The sequence below is a fragment of the Heptranchias perlo genome, chromosome 5 (genome assembly GCF_035084215.1).
Source record: "Heptranchias perlo isolate sHepPer1 chromosome 5, sHepPer1.hap1, whole genome shotgun sequence".
NCBI classification, from domain to species: Eukaryota; Metazoa; Chordata; class Chondrichthyes; order Hexanchiformes; family Hexanchidae; genus Heptranchias; species Heptranchias perlo.
This window is the reverse complement of record NC_090329.1, coordinates 74410716-74428941: the sequence shown is the minus strand read 5'-3', so window position 1 is coordinate 74428941 and position 18226 is coordinate 74410716. Positions and strand designations below refer to the sequence as shown.

The window sequence follows — 18226 nt, the reverse complement described above, 5'->3', positions numbered from 1 at the left end:
GTCAGTCTGATAACTCATCATGATTTCAATCGGTTTTGCAACTTCACTTATCAAACCAAAAGACTTAGTCCATTCACTGTTCATAACTCTTTAAACTCAGGGCTATTCAGCATTACAGTGCTGTTCAGGCCAGTCACTACATGTGTCCTACTCCAGTTGCTCAGTCGTGAGATATATGAGCCTCAAATCACTTTTAGATTCTAGTTACTTAGTCGATTATTCTAATTCTCATTCGGGTCTCTTTATTGCTAAACAATTACATTCTGCTGATTGAATTGTAATTACATGAAACCATTCCGGCAGCTCTTGTGATAATATATCAAGCAATGTTTTGTTAAATTAAGAAAAAATAGAATTGTTATGGTTTGATAAAAGTTGTGAAGAATAGTCTCAAACTTAGAAGATAAAAAGTGTATGGACAGTTTAGATTTAACTACTTCAAACAGAAATGGTGAATATGTGGAATAGTCTCTCTAGAAGGCCATGGAAGTGGATAGTGTTGGAAAAGTCAAGAAGGAACTGGATAGATATTTGGCCTAGAAAGTGATTGAAGGGTTTGAGAGATACAATAACAAAATAAACAATAAATTGCACTTCCATAGTCTTCCCATGTCTAGAGATATTATGGGGCAGTGGATAAAGAGCTGATACTGATCCAAAGGGTGAAAAGAAAGAGTTGTTTTGGGGTGAAAGCATGGTTGAGGAAAAGAGGCTAGAGGTTTATAGGCAAGTTTGTGATTTTTATTGGTGATTTTTAATGTATTTCTTATATGATAAATCTTATTTTTAAAGTTATGTAGTGGAACTGCTATAATTCTTATTTAAAATAGATTCTGTAGATTCTTTATTCCTGCTTCACAACACTATTAGGGTTACTCTGTGACTAGGAGCTGGTTTGCACTAGTTATAGATTCAAATGAATAAATGCGGTGCCCAACAGCAACAAGCAATTTCATTACCTCGGGTGTCCTAATGTGCACTGAGCATTCGTAGTTCATTCTGCTGTATGCTGTTGGTTTGATTTTTCCAACATCCCCAGGATTGTTATAGGTTTGTCTCTCATTTAGCGGAATATTATAAATATCACATATCTTCAACAACTGATTTTCCAGTTCTTGCTGCTGTCGGGGAACCTTGCCCACTGGCTGTACATATCAGGAAATAATTACTGTGCTACCCACAACTTTCCATCCATCAATTCTAATGGACAGAAAATCGAGGGGAGCATGCCCATGGTATTTTGATACATGCAGCTGCGAGAGAGGCTATTCAACATGAACTTGGAAAATTAACCTTGTAAGTCTCATTTCAACTGGTATTGTCTAGTGATACCTTTCATTCGAAAATGTACTCTAGATATAAGCCAGAGATTGCTAATGATAGGTTGGTGAGAGTAAGTGCCAGGTAGTTTATGCTGATGAAGTTGGTCAATAATATTTTGTGACAGTTCATCTGAAACATTGGAGTTTGTGCCTTTTCCAATTTGTTTTAGTGGTTTCCGTTTTCCTTGTAAGCATTTTCATTTGTTTTTAAATTCCTTATCATTTGTGAAGCTTTATGCATTGTTTTTCTTGGGCTGACTGTCTATTCAGAGCCTGTCAGGATACACAGTTTATAGCTTTCTTTTGAAGGAAAAAATGGAAAATATTATATTGAGCTGTTCACATGAGGGCCCTGTAGGCTGGCATTTGTATAGTTCCTGTTAAAGTTAATGTCCAGGGTCTTCTGTTTCATTCTTTCAGTTTATATGATCATTTCTGTCTATATTTGTGAAGTTTCAGTCTCTGGTGTTCCTAAGTCTTCATTTGGACAGTCTTCCTTTATTTTTGAAAGGAGGTTTGGGAAATCAATACTATGGTTCAAGGTTTCCATTTTATTTAGCATTTACTTGAATGTGATTTTCATTGTTAGTGTCCTCTTCCACTCTGTATTTGTGTTGTGATTTCTATCATTATGTATTCTGGCTGTTGCAAGTTGCTGGGGATGATGGATAATGGATTTAATTCTGGAATGTGAAGGCATGCTTGTCATGTTCTGAGGTCCCAAGCACAGAACTACGTAATTCATCATTAATTAGCACTAAATTTCAAGTTCCATTCCAGACGCCACAAGAATCTGTGGTGCGGAAATGGAAATGTCACACTGTTACTGCAGGGTGTTTTTCTGAGGTTAAGATTAACGTGCAATGAGGTACTTTACCTTGCATTGTACCCAACTTGGGAGACTTTGGCATTGATGTTAGATGCCATAAATAGAAAATGTTCTATTCTTCAGCACGGTTTACCATATCTTGATGAGAACAAAATTAATTCCACAAAAGGTAAATTGATTAAATATGTAGTCCGACAAGGATTATTCACATGTTTTCCAAAAGGCAGAATGCAAATTCTTGTCAGATTCTTTATGTAGGCGTGGTCTTCTGGCCCATCAATTGATTCAACACCGCATAAATAAAATAGTTCTCATTCTCTTTGATCATGGAGAATTTGTGATCTTGTCATAAAACTTCAGCCTACCAAATTCTCTTGTCAAACATTCGTGTTTGAGGTATTTGTGTTCATTCTTTTTTTGCTGGATAAAAGTGTTCTGTGTCAACTTAATTTTCAATTAATTTCAGTTCTACCAATATCCTATATTCAGCAGCAGTTATTTGCATGAGATCGCATCCCCCGCTCTCCTATCTTTTATAGTCCTATTCACTGTTTGCCAACAACGTTTGAGATTGTGCTCTCTATGCCCAAGTCCAATTTGTCAATAACAAAAATGGGTCTAGCACTGACCCCTGGGGTACATCACTTCCAACCCTTCTCCCATTTACCTTGATTCCTTGTTTCCTGTCCATCAACCAACTTTCTACCCATGCTGCTTTATTTCCTATTTTATCATCTTACTGAATTTTTCTATCACGCCTCTTATAAGACACCTTATCAAATACCTTCTGAAAATCCATAGACACTACATCTCTTGCATTCACTTTATTTATCTGAAAAATTCCTTCTTCAAAAAGTTTGTCAAACATGCCTTGCCTTTAACAAATCCATACTGGCTGTCCTTCATTAACCCCATGTATTTCCAAATGGTCTAGTATAATATCTCAAATTATGAATTCTAAGAGTTGACCCAAAGCTGATGTTAGATATACTGGTCTATAGTTACTCAGTTTATCCTTTGTTACCTTCTTGAACAAATGAATGGCTAGTCTCTAGTCTCATGTCTCAATTTGAATATTTGAGGAGGACTGAAAAATTGTGGCCAGGACCTCTGCTCTCTTCTCTTCGAGTTCTTCCAACAACTTAGGGTGCATGGCATCAGGGCCCAGTGACTTAGCCACCTTGAGTTATGCTTATTTTTTCAGAACCAATTCCTTTTCTACGATTATCTCTAACAAATGATAAGTTCAGAAAATATAATAGATGTGGCAGCATTGACCACACAGCGGGGAGAATTGGCCAGCCATGAATGCCAAATACCATATTCCACATGTGTGGATAAGTTGTCATTTTGCAGTTGTATGTTATTCAATCAAAGGATATGTACACTGATAGTAAATGATAAACGATAGAGAAAATGGTTATGATCAATAGGAGGCATCTCCAAATGATCTGTATGCTAGTTCTATGTTGGAAGTAGGAGAAATGGCAGATAATGATGATTGGGTTGAAGATATAATGATCAGCAAGACTAAAACCACCTTTAAACGTGATACTGGTGCATAAGCCAATGTCATGACACAGGGACAGTACTACTTCTAATACAACAAGAAAAATTTGCATTTATATAGTGCCTTTAATGTAGAAAAATGTCCCATAGTGCTTCACAGAGGCGTGAGGAAAAAATGGACGGATGGCCAAAGAAGATATTAGGAGGGATGATCAAAATCTGTTGTATGAAATTTGCTCCAAGACTAGCATAGATGTGGGAAAATGAAAAAAAAATGTACTCCTCTTCAAATGGGACATCAACCTAGATAAAGATTCCCAAGAAACAAAGCAACTGATCACAAAATCTCCAGGACCAGGACATTTTGTCACAAGGAAAGAGATCTCATTACAAGTTGACACATTACGGACCAGGTTAGTGTTGTGGTCCTCCAAAATGTCAAACCTGTGGCTTACACGTCCTGTGCACTGACTGAATCACAAATAAATTACATGGAACGAGACAGAGATATGAGCTATTGTAAGTGAGTGCATAAAATTCAAGTAATAATATAGACATAGGGACAAAGTGGAAATTGGCCGTAAACCATTTGAGAGCTTTATGAAAAATAATTGTCTGCAACACTGTCACAATTGCAAAGCACAATTTTAATACTGCCAAAGTATGACTTGGATGTCCAGTTCAAGTGAGGGAAAGAAATCCCAGTCACAGATTCGCTCTCGAGAGCCCATCAATGAAAGCATGACAAGTACATAATGGAAAACTTACCCATATAAGACAATAAAATAATTGAAATACAAGACAAGACACCAAATGAATCATGCTGCAAGAGTTGGTTGTGGTCATAAAGTCAGGATGGCCAACAACCAAGCTGGATGCACCCATTGGTATTAAGGAGCACTGGTGTTTATGAGATGAACTGGTTGTAGAAAATGATATTGGGCTCAAAGGCAAAACCTTCAAGACATCTTAGCATGGCATTATACAAAAGAAATGTTGGAGATCTAGTCTACTGACCAGGCATGAACAGAGATATTCAGGAGGTTATACAGTGATATACTGTGGTCAGTAAAACCAGAAATGACAAGCAAAGGAACCAATAATGTTGCTTGAGAAAAAGAGACAAGAGACGTAGATTGTGGAAGCTTGCATTTGTTACTGGAAATGCAGACACATGAAGATCTTACTATGTCAGAAATGTTTTCAACTGTGAGCAGGTTGGATCTGTCCCTTGCATAGCAGATAAGAGACTAAAACTCAGAAAACTTGCACATCTTAAGGGAGATGGTGCAAACTGAATTAAAAGGGCTCAAGGTGGAAAAAGCACCAGGGCCAGATTCAATTTATCTTAGGGCACCGGAATTAACAATAGGGGGCATAAGAGATGCCCTAGTGAATATTTTCAGTAGGTCAGAGGGGTAGTACCAAATGATATGGTGTCATTATTTTAAAAAATATTAAAAACACATCCTGGAAGCTATAGACCAGTGAGTTTAGCTTCTGTGGTGGGGAAGTTAATGGAAAAACATTGTTAGCAATCCTATAAATGATCATTTACAATGTACAGGGCTGATAGGAGATAACTAACACAGCTTCAGAATGCAGAGGTCAGATTTGACAAACCTGATCCTGTTTTTGAAGAAGTACCTAAAATGGTAGATCAAGGAAACACAGTATGCATAATTTACTTGGATTTTCAAAAGGCTTTTGTTGAAGTGCCTCTTGAGGGTGAGGGATTGTGTAAGAAATTCCAATTACATAAATGTGCAATGAAAGGATCAGCAAAGGTGTTCCTGTACAGTTGAAAAACAAGAGGGCAATTTTAGCCTACCTGCCTGGCAGAAACCAGGTGGGTATGTAGAGAAAAGAAAGAAAGAAAGGGCCCGATTTTAGCACCCGGTTCCGGGTGCGTTCTCGGCGGGGGGGCCTCTAAAATCCCGGTTTCGAGGAGCGGGACCGGATCGCGCCTCGATCCCGCCCACTTCCTGGTTGCGCGATGACGTGCGGGGGTGCGTGCGTTGGCCCCGCTGGTGGGAATCCCGCAGGCAATTAAAGCCAGCGGGGTTCCACTTGAGTGTATTTATCTTGGTATTTCAGGTCATTAAATGACCTGATTGAGCTGTTTATTTAACAGGTGTCGGATTTTACAGTGAAATGAGACTGTTTCCCATACTGGGGGAAACACTCACACTCTCAACGGACGTGTTGCAGCCAGCAGCCTGTGGCAGCTGCCAAGGTGCATTCCACAGGTGGGGGGGGGAGAGCCTTCACCAACGCAGGAGGACACTCCGTAACATTGGGCAACGCCTGCCCTCCACCACCCTCCTCCAAGCAAGAAGATTCACCGGCGTGGAAGTCCAACCCCTGTGCGAGGACACACTTTTCTAGCGTGCACAACCCCGCAAACCTAAACCTGCCAGATGGGTGCTGCGTTGACATCCTCGGAGGACGAACAGGATGACCAGCCTCAGCAGCCTCGCAGTCCACGCCGTCCGCCTCAGAGACATGCATCCCCACAACACGGTGCTGCGGCACATCCACCTGCACAGCAGGATGGAGGGCATCCGCAGAGAGAGATGCGTCGCAGGAGGCACTACCCTCCGCACAGGGTCTACAGACCGAGGCTCAGCTTCATGGACCTCTCTGAGCAGCAGTGCATACGGAGGCTCAGAGTCACTCGCCAGGTAGTCGCCGACATCTGCAGCCTCCTCAATGACGAGCTGCTCCCGGATGGACCAAGCAGCATCTTCTTACCCGTCGCCGTCAAAGTCACCACTGCCCTCAACTTCTTCGCCTCCGGATCCTTCCAGGGTGCCACGGGGGACATCACCGGGGTCTGTCAGTCGTCTGCACACAAGTGCATAAGGCAGGTCACCGATGGGTTGTTCCGCAGGGCCTCGACCTACATCAACTTCGCCATGGATGAGCGCAGCCAGACGGAGAGGGCGGTTGGATTCCATGCTGTGGCTGGCTTCCCACGGGTGCAGGGTGTAATCGATTGCACCCACATAGCAATACGGGCACCTCCACATGAGCCAGGGCTGTTTATCAACAGGAAAGGGTATCACTCCATGAACGCCCAGCTCATTTGTGACCACCGCCAGAGATTCCTACAAGTGTGCGCCAGATACCCTGGCAGCTGCCACGATGCCTTCGTCCTCAGGGAGTCCACCGTCCCGCCCCTCTTCCACGCACCCAACGCCGGCAACGGCTGGCTCCTCGGCGACAAGGGATATCCCCTGCACACGTGGCTTATGACACCTCTGAGGAACCCCATTACCGAGCCACAGCGTCGGTATAATGACAGCCACATTGCTACCAGGTCTACAATTGAGCAGGCTATAGGGCTGCTCAAGATGCGCTTCAGGTGCCTTGATCGTTCCGGGGGAGCGCTCCAATACACGCCATTCAGAGTGGGACGAATTATAGTTGTCTGCTGTGCCCTGCATAACATGGCACAACAGAGTGGGGTGCCGCTGGAGGAGGCCCCATGCACACCCGCCACCCACATTGAGGACGACAATGAGGAGGAGGTGGAGGAGGAAGAGGAGGAGGAGGAAGAGGGAGAGGAGGAGGAACGACCCATGCGCCGAACACCGGCTCACCTGCGTGCTCGTCAGGCCAGGGAGGCACTCATATGCCAATGGTTCTCCTAACATCACACTGTGTGAGGCGTTCACATGTCATAACGTGCACAGACGAGGGTCCATACAGGCTCCCTCCACAGAAGAGTGGTGCCTGTACACCTGCACCCACTGGATTATGCTCAATGGGTGGGACGGGGTGGTCGTCGTCATGATGAGGCGCAGGGAAGGGACATATTGCACAAGCCGCAGAATTATGGACAAGAGGTGGCAGCATTGGTGAGAAAAAGTGAGTTTATTTTGTGGTGACATTCAAAGAGTAGAAAATTAAAAAAAAACGACAAACACCCTGTTGCAATCCCTGTGTGCTCACGGAACTTTAGGCGTTCGTTTTCGGGACCCCCTACGTGGTGCTACCCCTGTGGCTCCAGCAGAGGTGGTGGCAGGTTGCTCCTGTTCGTGCCCTGACCGGGTAGATGCTTTGGGCCGACGCCCCCTGGGTTTCGGTGCCCGTGAGGGCACCTCCACAGACTGCTCCTCCTGCACCTGTGCAGGGGCAGACTCGGCCACCTGGAGAGGATGGACTATTGCGGGCACTGGTTGAGAGGGGGGCAACGGGTGAGACTTGGGGGCGCCATGAGTAGCGTCCACACTTCCATTTCCCCGTTCACCATCTTCCCTCTCATGGCCAAGGCCCACATCACCCCTTCCACCCTGCTGGACGGCAGTTTGGATGACGTGGGTGAGACCTTGCAAGGCCACCTCCAATGTATCTGTCAACCTGTTGATGGCGGCAGAATGTTGTTCACCCTGAATCCGAACAGCCGTTGTGAGGGCCTGGATGGACTCATTGGTGAGCTGTGCGTGACGCTCGAGGGAGGCTAGCCTGTCCTCCACCGCAGACGTTCCCACACCTACCCGCGACACTATCTCAGAGATGCCTTCACGTCCCTGCGACACTATCTCGGCGATACCCTCCTGCACCTGTGCCACCATTCCCCTCATGCAGGAGTTGGACTCCTCCATCCTCCGTGCGATTGTGGAGAGTGCGCGTGGCACCTCTCCCAGTACCTCAGCAATGTTCTGGTGCCCCTCGACGACTCTCCTTTTGACAGGTGGCCCCCTGGGTTCAGCATCTGGGTCCGGCTGAGCAAAGCCTGGAGAAGAGTGCTCCCACCGACGCGGACCCTCCGCGGCTGACCCTGCCACCAGGGTCTGCTCATGCTCATGTGTGCGCGGTGACTCACCATGTGCAATCCCAACTAGCTGAGGGGGGGGACCCACCGAGGTGTGTGTATCTGCGCTGGTGGATGCAAGGCTCATGTGTGACGATGCACCCTCAGAGACGGGCATGTCCTCTGAGGAATCGCCCTCAACCGAGACGTCGATCGCAGACGGTCCTGGAAGAGAACAGAGGGAAATATCAGGCATGTGACCAAATGTGGCGGTGCGGCATATGCCATGTGATGCTACGATCATTCACGATCATGAGTGATGAGTGCCAGCTTTCCCTTACCGGCCGTTTCGCCAGAACCAGACTCGCCATCCGCCATCGACAGGCAATGCAGCGTGCGGCTGATCTCCAGTGCCTCGACCTCGGCGTCTGTCAGGGCCATCTCGTGTGGCGGGCCCCCTCCGGTGCATGCCCTATCGCGTGCGTTCCTGGCCCTCTTCTCCTGTGAGGGCAAAACACAAAAACGTTATTGAGTGATGATTACAATGTGAGACGCTTCAAGCATTGGTGTGATTGGGTTGAACGTGTGCCAGATGGATGGGAGGATGCGTGTGCCACATGGCCATCCCATTGTATGGGCATTGGGGTGTGTGGTAGTGGTCGAGTGGGGACAGGGACGGTGGGTACGTGCAGGCACTGTGAGGATGATAGTTGGGTGGCTGTGAGGATTGGTGCGGGAGCGCAGTACTGTCAGTGGAGATGGGGTTGTGAGGTGTTTGAGGTGATGTGGAAGACGGAGTGATGCAGAATGCGTTAGTGTACTCACTTTTCCGGACCTGGTGAGGTCATTGAATCTCTTGCGGCACTGAATCCAAGTGCGGGTGGTGTTTCCCCTGCTTGTGACCTCCGCGGCCACCTCCTCCCATGCCCTCTTGGTGGCGCTGGCAGGGCACCTCCTTCCATCCGTGGGGAACAGCGTCTCCCTCCTCATGCGGACCCCGTCCAGCAGCACCTGGAGGGCGTGGTCCGTGAAACGGGGAGCAGCCTTACCCCTGTGCTCCTCCATCCTTGATGGAGTGTAGTTTGTGGCTGGAGGGGCTTTGGTGGACTGCCCCTTTAAATAGAGCGCAACCATCGCTCAGACGTCAATGCGCATGCGCAGGCCGCCGGCACGCAGCTGAGAAGCGCGGAACCCGTAACTGCCGGCTAATCACATCAATCATCCCGCGATCGCGTGCGCAACGCACTCAATTTGGCCGGCGCGTTTTCCTCGAGCCCGCCCGACCACCCGCTGCCAACCCGCACCCCTGGTAAAATCGGGCCCAAAGACTTGCATTTATATAGCGCCTTTCACGACCTCAGGACATCCCAAAGCACTTTACAGCCAATGAAGTACTTTTATATGTAGTCAGTGTTGTAATGTAGGAAATGCGGCAGCCAATATGTGCACAGCCAGGCCCCACAAACAGCAAGGAAATAAATGAACAGATAACCTGTTTTAGGCATTGGCTGAGGGATAAATATTGACCAGGACACTGGGTGAACTCCCCTGCTCTTCTTCAAAAAATGCCTTGGGATTTTTTACATCCACCTGAGGGCAAATGGGGCCTCAGATTAATGCCTCATCTGAAAGTGGAAACCTGGGACAGTGTAGCACTCCCTCAGTTCTGAAGTGCCAGCCTAGATTATGTACTCAAGTGTCTGGAGTGGGGCTCGAACCCACCTTCTGACTCAGAGGCGAGAGTGCTACTACTGATCCAAATCTGACACCTAGTTAGTTTAAAATCATTCACATTTCCCAAGTATAATTAGTGATAAAAAAGGAAAATACATGTAAAACCATAATTTTATGTTATGCAATGGGACAGAGCTTCCATCATAATCTGATTCTTGAACTATTTTCTTATAAATGCCTTAGCAATTCACTGTTTTTCCTGACTCAGTCTCAACCTATTGGTTCGGTTAATATGATGTATTGGACTGACACTTATTTAAGTCGTTACAGATTTTGTGTCTGTGATTCTTTCAGTTGTCACTTGAAATGTACTCAGAGGGAATTTCTTAATATTTTAATTTGTAACTGATGCATATTAACTATCGAAAATTATGAACCATGACCTTTTCTCATACAGCTTTGATTAAATTTTCACAGAAGACAACATCAAAGCATACATGAAAAGACATAATCAGGATTACGAGAATGAGTCTACATCCCTAGGCAATGAGGTCCTTCTGTCCAATATTGACTCGTCCATTACAGCAGTAGATGAACCGATATCTGAAACAAACCCGTATTCTGATATTCGTATTAGTCGACCAACACACTCAGCCAAACAAGAAGAGTTCTGGACTCCAAGAGGGGATCCTAGAAAAAGTTCCACCGATCTGGACATGCAGACAGACAGGTTTTTAGATAGAAGTGCTCAACCCATTTTTTCTCCAGAGGAGACTGACGTATCTAGAAGTCCAGATCTATCTGAACAAATCGGTTACTTTAAGCTCAGTCCTACAGCTGCATTTGACAGTCATGATTCAGGGGTGTCTTACCTCGATGCAGAAATTGTACAAGAACCCAAAGAGAACATTGACTGTATCAAGGGACCATCTGAGTCAAGTGGAGAAATATCATCTAATTCAAAGAAAAACGACCCTACGCATAATAATGATTCGAGGCAGAAGAACCAATTTTCAAGAAATTCATCAACATTGCTATCAGAAATTCAGCAGGGTGGCAAAAAAACACAAAAAAACAACACTGATAGTGCCATAAAACCAAACATATCTACAGTGCAAAATCCAGTAAAAGAAAGTGTTGTGAGCCAATCTCCTGACATAGGTAGTCTGTTTTCTTCAAGATCTTCAGATTTCAAACCAGTTGCAGCCAGTACAAAGTCCAATGAATCAAAGGGGGAAGGTCAACACAGAGACAATATCCTGGACCAAAGTTATGAACCAGATCGATCTATAGGTTTAATGAACAACGCATCAAGCCAAACCACGAAGCCAGGAGAAAATTACAATGACATTCCAAATCCAACATCAGGGAGAGGAGAGACTGACCATTCAAAAAGAAGAGGCATTTTAAAGCAAAGTCCAAGTTCTAGCTCCACTGAGTCTGAAAACCTATCCAAATGGACCTCAATTCGTTCCACAGAAGACATAGGAGCTATGCCACTACAAACTGAGGATTCTGATGGTATCACAAAGATGGAAACAGGTAGCAAGCAAGTGAGGTTCTCTACTAAAATGAAAAACAAGCCTCTGGCAAATATAGTTGAAGGGCGGAAAACAGACGAAGCTAGTAACTCTTCACTGTTAGTGAGTGAAGAACATGACATGCCACAGCAAGAAGACAATAATGTCAACATATTCTCCTCATTGTCTCCAGCTCCAGCTCAAAGATATGAAACTGAACAAGATGTAAATCAGTATTTGACCAACAAAGGAGCAAATGAATGTGACCATTTACCATCACTGAACTGGAAAGAAAACTCAGAGGCACTACAGAAAAAATACCAAGGTATGCCCGTAACTTGGCTGTCTCATTTTAAGAGCATTTAAGTTATTTCTGTTGAAATTATAAATGTCCTTTTGCTCATTCACTTTGACAATTTATATTTTGTGTTCCCTTGACAAAACTGAATGGCACTTCAATACATCTCAACTCACTAGGAGTCAGTATTCAGAATCTTGATAAAGTACAAGCTTTTCAGGTCAGAGAGGAAGTAGTTTGGCACACAGGACCATGTATTCAAGTATGAGATCAATCTGTGGGTTCTGTCATTTTATATGACTAGGAATAAACTGGTATTCATGACCCTGTCTTCCTTGGCAACATGGAGACTCCAATTCCACATGATATTATATCATTTGCACCAAGGTCCTTTTGGACAAGGACACAGTTGTTATCTTGGAGTTACTCCAAGGTTTCATGCTGTTTCCTATATTAGAATGTGAGGATCAATCGAGTCAAAATTAGTCTTAACCAAATAACCATAAAGGAGATAAACCTTAAACGTGTCCATTTAATTATCCCTCTAGTGTACCTTGCTCTGATGAACATTTACTTCTCAGAGTGGGTATTCAACTCCAGTTTCGACTTACCTTTAACCAAATATATATTTCATCAGCACCTATGGATACCAAAGATTTTAAAGACTATCTAAGTCAATGGAACAAAACTAAGTTCACTCGTACAGATTTTGCAGATTTGTTAGAACTGAAGATCATTTGAAACCTAACGTCCAGTGGCACAGTTCCTCTTAGGACCTTTCATAAATGATTTGATTATAAAAATTTGATTTGCTCCAGTTTTCAGGTGTAGAATGGAGGCAAAAAGCACCATTTTTGTAGGGCTACGTCCCATGCTCGAATGGTGCCTGAAGTACATCCAACATCATATTGGCTCAGGCGATATATAGATGTTCCTGACACACATCTGAAGCAGGCAAGAGGCCCTTTGCACATGCTACTGAGGAGCCTAACTCCTGTTTCACAACCCCAATCCGAAATTCAGCAGGACTGCTCCACTCAGTTTTTCAGGTTCTTCTGCAACCTAACCAGCGGTCCTTAAAGGACCTGTTTGGAAAATACCCCTCCACCCACCATCTCCGGTGTCAAAGCTGATGGAAGAGATAATTTTTTTGATTGGCCTTCAATACCCATGAGGCTGGGTATTCTGCGGTGAGTGACTCACCCCCGGACTCCCCAAAGCTTTTCCACCATCTACAAGGCCCAAGTCAGGAGTGTGATGGAATACTCTCCACTTGCCTGGATGAGTGCAGCTCCAACAACACTCAAGAAGCTCGATACCATCCAGGACAAAGCAGTCTGCTTGATTGGCACCCCATCCACCACCCTAAACATTCACTCCCTTCATCACTGGCACACCGTGGCTGCAGTGCGTACCATCCACAGGATGCACTGCAGCAACTCGCCAAGGCTTCTTCGACAGCACCTCCCAAACCCGCGACCTCTACCACCTAGAAGGACAAGAGCTGCAGGCACATGGGAACAACACCACCTACACGTTCCCCTCCAAGTCACACACCATCCCAACTTGGAAATATAAGAACATAAGAACATAAGAAATAGGAGCAGGAGTAGGCCAATCGGCCCCTCGAGCCTGCTCCGCCATTCAATAAGATCATGGCTGATCTGATCCTAATCTCAAATCTAAATTCATGTCCAATTTCCTGCCCGCTCCCCGTAACCCCTAATTCCCTTTACTTCTAGAAAACTGTCGATTTCTGTTTTAAATTTATTTAATGATGTCGCTTCCACAGCTTCCTGGGGCAGCAAATTCTACAGACCTACTACCCTCTGAGTGAAGAAGTTTCTCCTCATCTCAGTTTTGAAAGAGCAGCCCCTTATTCTAAGATTATGCCCCCTCGTTCTAGTTTCACCCATCCTTGGGAACATCCTTACCGCATCCACCCGATCAAGCCCCTTCACAATCTTATATGTTTCAATAAGATCGCCTCTCATTCTTCTGAACTCCAATGAGTAGAGTCCCAATCTACTCAACCTCTCCTCATATGTCCACCCCCTCATCCCCGGGATTAACCGAGTGAACCTTCTTTGTACTGCCTCGAGAGCAAGTATGTCTTTTCTTAAGTATGAAGACCAAAACTGTATGCAGTATTCCAGGTGCGGTCTCACCAATACCTTATACAACTGCAGCAACACCTCCCTGTTTTTATATTCTATCCCCCTAGCAATAAAAGCCAACATTCCGTTGGCCTTCTTGATCACCTGCTGCACCTGCATATATCGCCGTTCCTTCATCGTCGCTGGGTCAAAATCCTGGAACTCCCTATCTAACAGCACTATGGGAGAACCTTCACTACAGGGACTGCAGCAGTTCAAGAAGGCGGCTCACCACCACCTTGTCAAGGGCAATTAGGGATGGGCAATAAATGCTGGCCTTGCCAACGATGCCCACATCCCATGAACGAATAAAAAAAATTATCATCCTTTTGAGCATATGTTGGGGCAGATATCACTCCTGAAATAACGGAGGAGCTCAACAGCGTTCTCCATTGTTAGTGGCGAATAAGGAGCAAGTTCTGGCGTTCGCACATACGCAATGAAACATGGAAATCCAGAACTCGCTTCTAGTGGTTCACCGGTAATATGACAGCTTCGAATTAAAGGGACATTGCACGCTGCAATCAGGGAAATCATTGAAAAGGCGCCAACTTGGTTATCTGCCCAGCTGGAAAGTATCTAATTATGCCACCAAACAGGCATGTTTAAAAATACAGGTCTAAACTAAGTGTTAACAGCGTGGTAAGTCTTAATGACTGCCAAACAACTAAAAATTAACTTTTAAAAATATGGAATCTCATATTACTCCTTTTTTAACAGTTTTGGCCATTAAAAAAAAATTACATTATTTTTTTTTAATTTTCCCTTCTGTCTCATTTCTTTAATTCAATTATTTCATTGGCTTTTTATATTAAAAAAAATCATTTTTTATTTACAATTACATACAGAACACTAACTTTCAATGAATGAAGTCTGCTTGCCTGCTTGAGCAATGCAGCCTGAATCTGTGGGCATGACTTCTCTTCCTGACAGGTTTTGTAGGCGTATCTTCTCCTCACGCACTTTTCCATCGGCAACTCACGCTGCTCAGAGGCTGGGTTGATAGCGCACAATTTTTTAAAAGTTCAAATTCAAGCAATTCGACGTCGCAGAGCCAGCAGGAAATAATTTTGTTAATTTAATTCGCAGGAGCGGCGGTGACCGTTGCCTTGCCGCTCGGAGCAATTTCTGGCCCATCAACTTAGAAGGAAACATAAGTATGTGCAAGATTGAGATCCCACAGTGATACTGAGAGTCAGTCAAAAAGTATTTACCTTCCAAGGCTCTTACCCCTGTCACACTCTTGCTCTTAGTTTCAGGAAGCCAAATAGTAAAATTCAGAGTTAATCTGCCATATTTTAGTTAACATTTTAATTCTTCATCTAAAGTTCTATCAAATCTATCAAATATCAGACTATCCCTTCTTTCTCAAGAAATTACAGTGCCCAAAATTTCTTCCCACAAATTTACAGAAGATGGAGTACAAATTTTGATGCATAAACTGTTTAAGTCTCCGGGCTGCACAATACCATTAAGATTACAATTTGTGCGTAATTAGACCGTTATTTGTTGACTTTCCACAAAAACTGGATTGTAGAATGTATCTCTTTAGTACTGGTTAATCTCGAATGGCATTACAATCAGGAAGTAAAAATGAATTGCAGCCTTCAGGTGAAGCGGGCTTAGATGCCGGGGAAGGGGGAGTGAGAGAGGGGGGACAGGGATGGGGAAGCAGGATCATGAAGGTAGGGGAGGAGTGGAGGGAGAAGGTGGACTTGAGAGATGGAGGGAGAAGGGAGCGACGGGAGAGAGGAGGGAAGGAGATGGACGAGGATAGAGGGAGGAAAGGATAAAGGTGTTGGATGGAAGGGAGAGAGGACAGGAAATGAAGGAGGTGGGTGGGAGGGGGAGGGGAGGGTGGGAGGCAGGGGGAATGGGGATAGGTGAGGGAGAGGGGGATGGGCAGGAGTGGCAGGGAGAAAGCAAACATTTTTGCTAGCAACCTTAAGAACTGTTGAAAGGTCTGATTGAAACTGCTTAAGTGAAATGATTCAAATGTAGAGGGTAGTGAACTGCCTGTGAACAAGCCCAGGAATAAAAATAAATAAAAATACAGGCAGAGAGCGGTACGCTGCCGTGGGGACTGCTTACATTCAGCCAGCAGAGGAACATTATTGGTTCGGGCCTGGGTGATGCCACTAGTTAGGTGCAGCGAGTGGCAGGGATTGAGTCTGGAGAGGCCCAGCACTGTCGAAACAGGACGGCAAAGGTGGCTGGGAGAGACCCACGAATTGGGAGTAGGGCACATGATGGCTCCAGCATCATGGGAGGCCCATTAACAGGACGTTAAACAAACATTGGGAGCGGTTGACCGAGGCCTCATTAATCTAGAGCTGGAAAACAAGGGCCCCAGGGCAGCTCGTGGCCCTGGGCCATTGAAAAATCGGAACGGCCTGACCAGCCTCCTGGCCCATAGGAAGGTGAGTCATGGGTTGGGGGGGTGGGTGGGGGGGGGAGGACCATTCTCAGGGGAATGTGACCCATCCAGCAGCAGCCCAAGTTATTTTTATGAAGCCTGGAGGAGAACTCCTGCTCCTCCTGACCCCACAAAAATAAATGAATACTCACCTTTGCGCCGTTCTTTGGCTGCATTGCCAGCTGATACTGGGCGGAGCACACACCATACACGTTCCACCCAGTTGAACTAAAATGGCAATGGGGTCCTATTTACATTGTGGGACTCCAATTTAAATACCTAAATTCAATCTGTGCTTGCTTCTGCGGCTGCCTATTCTGAGGACCCCGGCAAATGACAACAGCCATGGCGACGGCAGGAACAGGACGGTAAGTTCTACCCCATGATTTTCAGGGTGCTACCACTCCGCTTCTACTGGGCAGGAGGCCTCAAAATCTCCACCCTTTAAGTAGAGCAGTGTCCCAATGACTTTTCCTCTGACTAGATGATGGGCCTATTCTAATATGGAGATTCAGCGAATGACTGCATGAAAGGTATGTAATCATATATTTACTCCTGATCAAGCCTCAACTACTTATTGTGAAAATATTGGAATTGTGCTGGTAATTGTTCAAATTAGCACCATTAACAGTAATAGCTAATATAAAATTTTATTTAGGTAATTTTTCCAGCAGTAACTTGAAATATAATTTTGAAATTGCTTTATAGAATCATAGAATGGTTACAGCACAGAAGGGGGCCCTTTGGTCCAGTTGGTCCCATTCCCCCACTCTTTTCCCATAACCCGACAATTTTTTTCCCTTCAAGTATTTATCCAATTCCTTTTTGAAAGTCATGATTGAATCTGCTTCCACCACCCTTTCAGGCAGCGCATCCCAGATCAAAACAACTCGCTGAGTAAAAAGGTTTTTCCTCATGTCGCCTTAGCTTCTTTTGCTGATCACCTTAAATCCGTGTCCTCTGGTTCTCGACCCTTCCACCAATGGGAACAGTTTCGCTTTATTTGCCTTATCTAAACCCTTCGTGATTTTGAACACTTCTATCAAATCTCCTCTCAACCTTCTCTGCTCTAAGGAGAACAACCCCAGCTTCTCCAGTCTATCCACGTAACTGAAGTCCCTCATCCCTGGAACCATTCTAGTAAATCTTTTCTGCACCCTCTCAAAGGCCTTCACATCCTTCTTAAAGTGCGGTGCCCAGAATTGGACACAATACTCCAGTTGTGGCCCAGCCAGTATTTTAGCAAGGTTCAACATAACTTCCTTGTTTTTGTACTCTATGCCTCTATTAATAAAGCCCAGGGTCCCATATGCTTTTTTAACTGCTCTCTTAACCTGTCCTGCCACCTTCAAAGATTTGTGCACATATACCCCCAGGTTTCTCTATTCCTGCACTCCCTTTAGAAATGTACCCTTTAATTTATATTGCCTCTACTCGTTCTTCCTGCCAAAATGTATCACTTCGCACTTCTCTGTGTTAAATTTCATCTGTCGTGTGTCCACCCATTCCACCAGCCTGTCTATGTCCTCTTGAAGTCTATCACTAGCTTGCTCACTGTTTACTACACTTCCAAGTTTTGTGTCATCTGCAAATTTTGAAATCTGTACACCCAAGTCCAAGTCATTAATATATATGAAATATGTATCAAAATATGAACATACTTAACGTGATGTGAATAGTTATGTTTTTAAAGGGCTGGTTGGCATGAGAACTAAAACTGCTGCTGAACTTTCAAAAAGCTGA

At 44.8% G+C, this 18226-nt stretch overlaps 1 protein-coding gene across 5 annotated transcripts in view; it reads left to right on the top strand.

The window, feature by feature from the left end:
* Positions 1-18226, top strand: part of LOC137321865 (synaptotagmin-like protein 2) — a 208894-nt gene that overhangs the window by 110970 nt on the left and 79698 nt on the right. For 4 of the 5 annotated variants that reach the window (XM_067984666.1, XM_067984668.1, XM_067984669.1 and 1 more), the window contains exon 7: positions 10571-11938. In XM_067984666.1, coding sequence (XP_067840767.1) covers positions 10571-11938 — 1368 coding nt within the window. The remainder of the gene's footprint in view (positions 1-10570; positions 11939-18226) is intronic. The other variant, XM_067984670.1, reaches the window with a different exon arrangement.